Source organism: Atta colombica, unplaced genomic scaffold (genome assembly GCF_001594045.1).
Source record: "Atta colombica isolate Treedump-2 unplaced genomic scaffold, Acol1.0 scaffold145, whole genome shotgun sequence".
Lineage (NCBI taxonomy): Eukaryota > Metazoa > Arthropoda > Insecta > Hymenoptera > Formicidae > Atta > Atta colombica.
The window spans coordinates 405,785-416,351 of NW_017259234.1; the positions used below are offsets into that span (position 1 = coordinate 405,785).

At 28.5% G+C, this 10,567-nt stretch overlaps 1 protein-coding gene across 1 annotated transcript; it reads right to left on the bottom strand.

The window, feature by feature from the left end:
- Positions 1–158: 158 nt before the first annotated feature.
- On the bottom strand, positions 159–3,860 carry LOC108685049 (translational activator of cytochrome c oxidase 1). The gene is made up of 5 exons (XM_018189667.1): positions 3,619–3,860; positions 3,313–3,558; positions 2,420–2,672; positions 579–738; positions 159–415 (listed from the first exon to the last, which is right to left on the bottom strand). The coding sequence occupies exons 2-5, from the start codon at positions 3,491–3,493 to the stop codon at positions 215–217; spliced, it is 795 nt and encodes a 264-aa protein (XP_018045156.1). The 5' UTR covers positions 3,494–3,558; positions 3,619–3,860; the 3' UTR covers positions 159–214.
- Positions 3,861–10,567: the final 6,707 nt, after the last annotated feature.

Here is a 10,567-nt window from a genome sequence, read left to right on the forward strand (position 1 = left end):
GATTTCAATAGTGATTTTTTAGACAAAAAATTTTATATCGAAATAGCGTGAAATATACTTTATATTGTTCAAATTTAAAAAAAAATATAATATACAAAATTTATATTTTCTAAATTATTTTAAACAGTTCTTTGATTATAATTATATCAAATGTATAAGTGATTGATATCTTTTTTTATTATTTACATAATTCTTTATGCTAAAGTATCCTAAATTATGCTAAATTATCATATATCTTATTGACATCTTCTAAGCTCAAAACTCTTTCGCGGATTTGAGAAACAGCTTCCAAATCTGATTCATTTAATTCTATTGTAGTTTGTGGTACATAATCTTCTTCTGCTAAAAGTACATAGTATTCACGATCTTTTAAAAGACATTTTATTTTGTTTAAGAGCTTCGGATCGCATTTAAACTGTAACAAAGAAACATTAGTAAATAAATTGCAATTTTGATAATAAACATATAAATTATAATTTTTTTCGATATGCGTATACAAATATGTATGTTCTTCGCCACATAGTTATAGTAAAAGATTTTATTTATAATTCTTTAGAAAGTAAATGTTTATTGGATACCTGAAAATATTCCATATCATTTTCCATGAATTCCTCTACATCTTCCGCACCAATGTTAATAGCATCCTCCATAGCTTGTTCCAAATTTCCTTTCTTTTTAACTATGATATTGCTTGTATGAATAAACATATTTTTGGCAGAAGTATTTGTGGTTTTTCCTCTACATATATAAAATTAAAAAAATAAATATTAAATGAGAAACATACATTTTGAAATATTTAATTCATGGCTCTTATAATTGTATATAAAAGAATTATATGTTGAATACAGATTATTATACAGGATGAGTCAATTAAAATGTTATTGATTTATATCGGAAACAACGCACTTTAGAGAGAAATGTTTCATACAAAAGGTGTATAAGAGACATAACATAACTAGTATGAATAACTGTAACTAGTTTGATAGTGAAGTTGGGAAGTTGTTTGAAGATCACGTCATCAATTTCTTAAATAGAACCTCATATATAGTATTTCATTGCATATTCTTATAAAAAATCTTAAACTTACTTCGAGAGACTTACTTTCCAAAATACTATAATAAAATATTTTTTTATTAAGTACTTTTAAAGTTATAAGGCATGAAAGGCATTACAGTGCAGCTAGAATTAGCATTACTTAAGATGTCCGACCGACGGCTAAAATCTCTTGAATATTCAAGATCATGATCTAAATAACACTTATCAAGATCAAGGTCATTGGAGGTTCTTTTTATTTTCATTTTTGCACTACAAATTTATTTTACGTAAAAATGAAAATAAGAAGTACAATCTCTTTAATTTTGACAAATATTATCTAAGTTCTGAACAATTTAAGAGATTTTACTCGTTGACACCTTAGGTAGTGCCACCGACGAGATACTATTAAAGATCCTCGGGACAAATTTTTGTGACTATCAAAGAGGCCCAGCGATAATTGAAGAACGATGCCGAATTAATAAAAATTTATGATTATTAACATATAATAAATATTTCAATGATACATTATTAAATTCATGATTTTTTTATTATATAAATGCTGTATAAATAAGTATACATACTTTTAATGATTAATATCTTATATATATCTTAAAAATTACAATTTTTCCTCAGAAGTTATCATCTCTATTGATAATCAAACTCGGATGATATCATTAAAAATCACAATTTAAAAATCGAGTATTATTAAATTTTACATATACAACATATGTACATGTTTACAAAACTAATAAATTATGAAATTAGTACCGTATTACTAATTTATTACTCTTAATCACTTAAATGTTAACAGGCACGCGAATTTCCATAAGCGCCGAGGGTCTTTAATAGTATCTCGATAGTAATGCTAATACCTGTAACTTTCAAGCTTTATAACTCCAAAAATATTCAACGAAAAAATATTTTATAGTGTTTTAGGAAGCTCTCGAGATAAGCTATTAGAATATGCAATGAAATATATAGAGTTTCCATTTAAGAAGTTGACGATTGTCTTTTTACGATCTTCAAACTTTGCAAGATCAAATGACACTATCTTATGTCCCTCTCCAAATCATACAGCTTTTGTATGAAATATTTTTCTCTAAAATGCTTTGTTTCCGAGATATAAATTTGTAACATTTTAACTGACTTATCTTGTAAAATAAAATTTTGTTTTCAAATATCCTAAGATATTAGACCTCTTCTTTTCAGCTAAACTTTTTGCATAGTCCATTTTTCTTCTTTTCTTATATTGAAGCAAAAACAAAAAATGGATGGTGCAAGGAGCTTAGTGAGAAAAAACAGGCTTAATATTTTGTATAACATATTTCAAATACTTATAGATATTTATAGATATACATATTAGAAATATACATATTGTTCATACTTGGTTTTTTTAAGTTTTGAATTAAGCTCAGTTAGGAAAAATTTGGGATTATTCGTTATATAACATACGAGCATGATATAACCATTTGGCCCACGAACTTCTATTACATTTGTTTGAGTCTTGTTCTTTTTCCGTGCCTCCATTCTGTCAAGGAAAGATTTTATTGATGCCACAGGCATGTTTGCTTTTTTAGCTCGTTCAATGACTTGTGATAATTTTAAATTATTACTTGGATTTGTAATGCCTCCTCCCTCTAAAAGAAATTGTTTTTTTTCACAGTTGCATAATGCAATTAAAATTACATAAGCAAAACAAAATTTAATTCAGAGATTTGACCATGTATGCAGAGATATGTATTTTGATGCTCTGAAACTGAATTCGATATTCAAATTACAATTTTTTTTATCATTAAAAAATAGCTTGATTTTTCTATATTTTAACAGTCAATTATGATCTAGTTTTCAATACATCTGAGGTAAATGAGAGAAATAAATAAATTCAATGATAATAAACAAGCTTATAAAGTTAACATGCAAGTTGACAGATTAAATATGCTGAAAAATCAAACTATATTCCATCGATAGGAAAAAATTGTAACAAAAAAAAATTGAAGCGATCTTTCACATTGGATTCAGTTTTACAGCGTCAAAATACACAAAAATACATAAAATAGTTTAATCTCCAGATTAAAAAAATTTGTTGTGTTAACCTGTCTTACTATTCAATATTGCAATAAAATTAAATGCACTTTATAGCAAATACACAGTACGTTACAAAAATATATTCAAATGAAGTTATTAATCACGCAAATAAAATCTGTTTGATATGTTTCGTACACATACATGGGATTTTATTTAAATAAATGATATAACTCATAATAAACACTACATTACCTTGTATTGCAATCGTCATTTGTATTTTCAGATGATTGAACAATACCATCCGTTTGTTATCATTTTCTTCTTTTATATGTTTTATATTCTGCCATTTGCTGTGACCGGCAAATCTTTTGTTGTTTTTAGATAAAAGATAAATATGTCTGTTGCGCAGTAATCCGTTCAACACTTGTGTCATTTTTGGAAAGGATTATGGTGCATCACGTAGCAGACGACAAGATTTTAAGTCCAATGTCCACGATGCTAAAAATCGGATGGACGTATGTAATATTGGTTTCAGTCTATTCGCTTTTTAATTTTTACCAAATTATTATTGATGTTTTCGGTTCGACCGGAATTGTGTGTGATTCGTACATTATGCTTAGTTCAGAGTGGACGCAGCAAGCATCAATCAGTGAAGCAGAAATCAACCAATGATATTTTTTATGTTACTGTAAACGTAACGTCTCGCTGATTAGTTACTGCTTGTCGCTTGCTATGTCCAGTCTGAATTAGACATAAGTTAAAGATGCCTTATTTCCACCTGGTGGTATTCGACGCTCATTTTTAACATCAATATAAGTCTCGTGATCAAAATTAACGCTTGATGTTTTCCAATTTTTATCGTGTGACTTGGATACTAAAAGTAAGCGTCGAACGTCAGCATGAAAAGACACCTTAAACCTTGCAGTGAGTGCTCGCGATACGGCGGCCATGTCGATTTCGCGCCATTTGAAGCTTGAAGTGAGATCGCTCCGTGTCTCTTTCGTGTTTTTCGGAAAAAAGTGAATGGCGTAGAAAAAAAATGAGTGTTCCTATAATAAGAGTTAATATAATGCGGTCGCGACTTTTGATTGATTGCCTAAATCCGCCATACGTAACAGGTTAATTAAGACAAATGCGAATTTTAATTCCCCTCATAGTTAAACGTTACATTTACATCACAATAATCGATCCAAAAAAAATATGATGTCACTGTAGATCAGGCCTGTCTAAGCCGTGATTCAATTCACGCTCATACGCTTAAAAATCATTTCATCCTTGTTTGTCAAATGTTAAAGACGACGAAGACAAACGAGCGTTATCAGCATGAATCAGATCATGTCTTAATTTGAGCTCTAGAGCCAAAACGCAAAGCCATCGATGTGAAAAAATTCAATGTTAATAAGATTTTAGAACTACGAAATGTTGATGAACATGATTAGGCTGCGTTCCACTTAACGCTCACATCGTTCGTGAAATCATTTCATCCTTGTGTATCAAATATTAAACAAGGACAAGGATACTCGCGAGCGTTGCGAGCATTAAATGGAATGTAATCTTATTACGTTTTTCACTGCGGGAACTGGTGCACACTCAGTGCACATTAAAGCTGTTGTATATTAACCTAGTCTGACTGTAAAAATGAGAGATCTTAATTAAAGTACTCAATGTATATTTTATTAAATAGCACAATAAAGTTAAGAATTTCGTGGTTTAATTCGTTTCTATATTTTTATTAAACATACATCTTTATATCGATTTATATATGGCTTTAAAGTACACTGAGTGCACATCAGGGGATCGATTCTGTATCTTGAAATGAGGTGAAAATTATAAGTGAGCGAATTACTGATATTTCGTTGGTCACCTAATAAATTTACATGACATTGCTGTGACATCACATTTATGAGGAAGTGGATATTCGCACGTCACCATGCGTAATCATAATTATTGGATGACGTAACTGTGACGTTTAAGCTATGAGGATAATATTTAAAAGTAAAAAAATAAGACAAGTGTTATACATAATTATTAATGTAAACGAAGACAATGCTATTTTCTTCTTCTAATGCAACTGATATCAATAAATATTTAATTGATTAAATAAAACTGATATTAATAAATATTTAATTGTCTTGTATTTCGTATAGCTTCGTCATACATGCATTTATTAGATTTTATTATATTTAAACAATTTATTATATTTAAACTCTTACAATATAAGATACAATTTGGATACAATAACTCATCTGTCCAAATATGAATCACTAGAATTTGTCGGTTTTTTTCACCTATTCAGATACCTACTCGAGTGTCACTCATAATATCACTCCATTCTTATTGTTTATAGTACATTAGACAAGGATGACATGATACTTGGGCAACACCTGGGTAAGAATTTGAATACGCCTTAGAACGGTTCAAAAAAATCTCTAAAAATTCTTCACTAATATTCTAGACAGCAAAGTGTCGTCTATTTAACGTCATTAATTAGTCATTATGACGAATGTGACATTTAAAATGACGTCTAAATATTGTAAAAATGACGTGGATTTGTCACAGGTACATAATGTCAAAAATCATTTTTTTGTGTTATTGACGGTAGCAAGGAGTCATTTATTTGGCTTCATTAATTAGTTCTTTTGACGAATCTATATGGTTCCTAAGACGAAGTGAAAATTACAAAAATGAATTTTGCTAGGTGTTGAAGTTATAAATATTTTAGTAAATTCGATTTTGTAATTTCCACCTCATTTTAAGACTATAATAAATTGACATCTAAACATCGTAAAAATGACGTGAATTCTTATATTTTTTATCAATCACACAATGTCATAAACTGACATAAAAAATACATTATTATTTTCGTGTTATTAACGGAATAAATTGTATGACGTTATTAATTGATCACTATTAATGTTATTAGTACGTCGACAATTGGCCATTTAGTCAACATCATTAATTGATTAAAAAGACGTCATTATTATATCTTAAATAGGTCACAATAATTTAAAAATGACTAACTATTGACGTCAAAATAACGATAGCTTGTTACTTGGCTACTTTCAACTTTATAGAATAAATATTGAAACTTCATTTTGAAAAATAATAAAATGTAGTATAATTTACAATTATTGAAAGATTCAAAGAAACTTGCACGAACAGGAATCGCTCGATCACTATAGTGACCCGATTTTGTATGGTAAGGGTTTGAAATATTACTATACTATAATATAGTTTTCAGTTAAATCAATCATTATAATATACTTTTCAATCCTCATGACCACAAACTTCCCTATTACATATTATTTTTCATTTTTGACAGAGTATAATTTATATGTATAGTTTATATGCATTATAGATTTTCAATACTGGCAGTAAATTTTAGAGCACAACCATGATTTAATATTTTGATCCCAGACAACATAAAATCTAAAATAACAAAAAACAAATTACATCTGAGCTAATGAGAATTCATGAGAATCAGCGCGAACGGAAGTGCACAATAAAATATTTATAAATAAATTTATTAAGAAGCGTTGTTATCTTCTTTGAAATCTTGCAAAATCTTGAATGTTTCGATTCTCTTTGGAATCTTCATCAGCAATCTTTTTAATCCATACTAGATTTCGCGAACGATCAAGATAGAATCACTCGCAGGTTGCCAAAACTGCAGTATAATCTGTTTAAATTCATATACTTGAGGTATTTATATTCAACCAAGTATTTAATAAAGTAACGAGTAACCCAACACGATCGCCAAATCTCATCATGAAACTTTAGATGATATATTAATATTCATAACTAATCACATTTTATGATACATTTTATGTAGATTTGTTTAAATTCCGTTTTAATTCCGCCTAAGCCATCCGGAGTGACAAATATGGCCAACGAACCGTTTAAATTGACAAAAGTCGGATCGAAATAGAAAATATAAGTCATAATAAATATAAAATATAAAGATAGTATATTCATATTAAATTGCTGATTTTAACATATACAACGTATGTAATATTTAACATATATAATGTCATAGATATAATAAATAGAAGAACAGAAAATTATTGTAATAGTTTAAAATATAATTTAATAGAGTTAAAGCGACAAAAAGAAAATGTAGAATAATCAATATCAGTCAAAATTTAACGCATCGCATTAATATTATGCGTAAAATTACCATATATATATATATAATTTATAATCACTCATTGAGTTACTAACTCAATTAGTAACTGTAAAAATTACAAATATAATTTAATACAAGAATTAATTAACGAAAGAATAGTTACAAATAAATAAATAAATTGGTGAGTCAAAAAGAAAATCTAAACAAATCAAAATTTTTAACGTCGCATTAATATTGTGGATAAAATTATGAAGTAAATTTATTATCCCTCAGTCTTGAAATATAAATTATGTCAAATTATTTAACATGGATAAGCATGATGTAGTCTATCTGTGTCAGATCGTAAGTTAAGTCCATTTTTTTGCACATGTGTATGTATTTTCTCTAAATAGAATCTAAAATCTGAACATAAGATGAACGTTTTTAGAATAATCTTTTTAAATCTGTCTGAAAATATCTTTTAAACGTCTTTAAAGTCCAATTGCACTAATGCTACTTTAAGCAAGCCTTAAAACTTTCTGTCTTTTCTCTTTCGCTTTAAAACGAGATAGAGAGAGTTTTGAGTCTTGCTTAAAGTCAAAGTAACGTTGATGCAACCCGGCCGGAGACATCTGATGTCTCGACTTTTGAACTTTATGTTGTTCCGTATGGCTTAACAAAATTACTTCCAAATTTAGCTACATTTTTAGCTACTTTAGCAAAATTGTTTTTGCGTATAATAATTATAATAACACAGTACTTTATTAAAGTATTATTTTTTGTCAAATTGTCCAAGAATAAAAATTATTCTATATTTTTTCAATATAAATTTCATCAAAAATTATGTTGATTTTGTACCCTTTTTTATGGTTATTGTTATGACAAGCATAAATAAATATAATAAGAAACCGTGTGTTAAGGTTTATTAGAAAGTTTACTTTGAGATAATTACTGAACATAATTAACTGCAGCGCTCTTTTCTTAGACTTTTAGAAAAAAAGAGAAATCAATTTTGTCCCCGCATCAAAGAATTCACCTCCTGAATTTGCTATTTGACACAGCCGTGACAAATAAATAAAACTGCATAGAGTAAAAGTTTATTTACACACCTTTTTCCCTCAGGTTAATCACTGGTGTGGTACGGGAATCAAAGGAAACAGTGCGGCGAACCCCATCCACACAGTTTCAAAGGAACCAGCGGCTACAAAATTAACACGATTAGACTGGCGGTGGACTCGCTCGGGGGTAAGTAAAAAGAATGGCATCGAATGATCGCGAGTCGACTAAATTTAGAAAGTCGAGGGTAAAGGTGTTTAACAAACCCGTAGAGGATCGATATTTAGTCCGCGCAATCTTCATCTTCAGAGGTCATAATGAGCCTTAAAAAATTATCGGTTTTAAGCACGCTGCGATCACAAATAGAGAGTTCGAAAAGAATTCAAAAAGAATTCCATCACATATCATTAATTCTAAGTTTACTTTTAGATGCAAAAAAGAATTCTTTTTCTAAAAAGTTTTGAAAAGAATTCTTTTTGCATCTGAAAATAAACTCAAAATTGATGACATACGACTGAATTATTTTTGAATGTCCTGTGCTATCTGAAATACTAGGTTTATTAAAGATGTAATATCTTTAAGACATCTTATATCTCTAATATTCATCCATAATTATTGATATTTTTCCCTTTGATATTTATCCATAAATTATCAAAATTTGTAGTCAGTTATTCGTTAATTGTAATGGTTCTTTGCAATATAATTACTCGATGAATACGCACGACAATATGAAAGCACGTATGTACTATTTTAACATATTTCATTGTCGTTATTTATGTAATTTCTAGGGATGCATCGGAAAGTATCCGGTATCTAGTATTATCCGGCACTTTTTTACTATCCGATCGGATCACTATTATCTGGGGAGATATCCGGTTGAAATTTGGTATCATTAAATTGTTGATTTTTTCTTATACATATGTTCTAGAAATAAGTATGCATATTCATGATGCTATAATATCTTATATATACATTGTCGCAAAATCACAATCTTTTTCCCTATAGGCTTTTTTTTATAAGACATTTTCTCGGAATCCGGTCGGATATCCGATCAGATAGCGGATATCCGATGTTACATTCTACCCGGTAGTCGATAATTTTATGATCCGGTGTATCCCTAGTAATTTCCTTCGGCACGTATTATCAATAGTCAAATAATGTAATACGATCTATTTAAGAGCTATTGCATTCGTCGGGTTAATCTTACCTAATGGGTGGTAATGGGTGGATAAGGTTTTGATTTATTACAAGTTTCCTCGAAGTTTAATTCACCAGAATCGCTTGATTTTGAAGCTACGTAGCTTTGTAATTAGTTGGTCGATCCAAATTTTAGGATCAATATTATCTTTCATCATTTTTATATTTCTTACTTAACTCTCTTGAAGTTTTCACGGGCATTTTCTGTACAGAAATTATGTAATTTAATTTCGTGTAATATATTATCAGGCTATTCTTCGTCCTGATGAAGTGAATGTTCACGAAACATTGGCATTCTAGATTTGAACACGAAGATAATTCGCAAAATGTATAATTTCTATATTTCTTATTTGATGTTATTATTATTAATACATATTAATACAGTATATTTGAATTATAATGCTATCAGCATTTCATTAGTAAATTACACGAGAAACTTGTGTACTGTTCCGTCATCGTATTAGTAAAGTTAATTAATAGTCAAGAGTGTATATATATGTACGTATGTCCGATATCAATCATTCTCCATCTCATCAGATCGTTAGTCATTCGAGATGGGTCACAAGTGCTTGATTCTGGTTACAAGTAATGGAATAAAAGCGACTAAATGTAGATTGTCATTATTTCTACAGATGACCATAATTTTTAGTTAAAATAAAAAAGATATTCTGATATATTGATTGATGATCTTTTAGCTTCTAAATTTAATTGACATGCAATGATAAAGGAATATTTATCATTGAAATTTAATGTAAAAAGAGCACGATAAAAAATACTATAAAAAATTATTTTGGATGAAAGAGAGATAAATATAAGGTCAAGAAAATATTGAAAAAATTACTAATTAATAAGTTTTTTTCCTGAATATTGACCCTTTTTGTAAAAAAAACGTAAATAAAAACTAATATAAAATACTGTATATAAAATATACAGACATATACATATAGAAAATATATATAAAAATTAAAAAATTGTATTAGATCTTTACGAAATGTTGCTTTATATATGTCAATAAGTTTAAATGTATATTATGTAAAGGAAAGAAAAATTTGGTATAGTCTGATACTTTAACATTTTTAAATTAAAATCTATATGCAATTAATACTTACTTTTTTTTATTAAATACTTAGATATATTTATATTGAAGAA

Bases quoted from the DNA above. Each gene is read 5' to 3' on its own strand.
- LOC108685049 (XM_018189667.1), bottom strand. From the start codon at position 3,493: ATGACACAAGTGTTGAACGGATTACTGCGCAACAGACATATTTATCTT. The intron at 2,673-3,312 runs GTAATGTAGTGT...AATTTCTTTTAG, and splicing joins AATGACGATTGCAATACAAG to AGGGAGGAGGCATTACAAAT. The intron at 416-578 runs GTATCCAATAAA...TCTTTGTTACAG, and splicing joins ATGATATGGAATATTTTCAG to TTTAAATGCGATCCGAAGCT.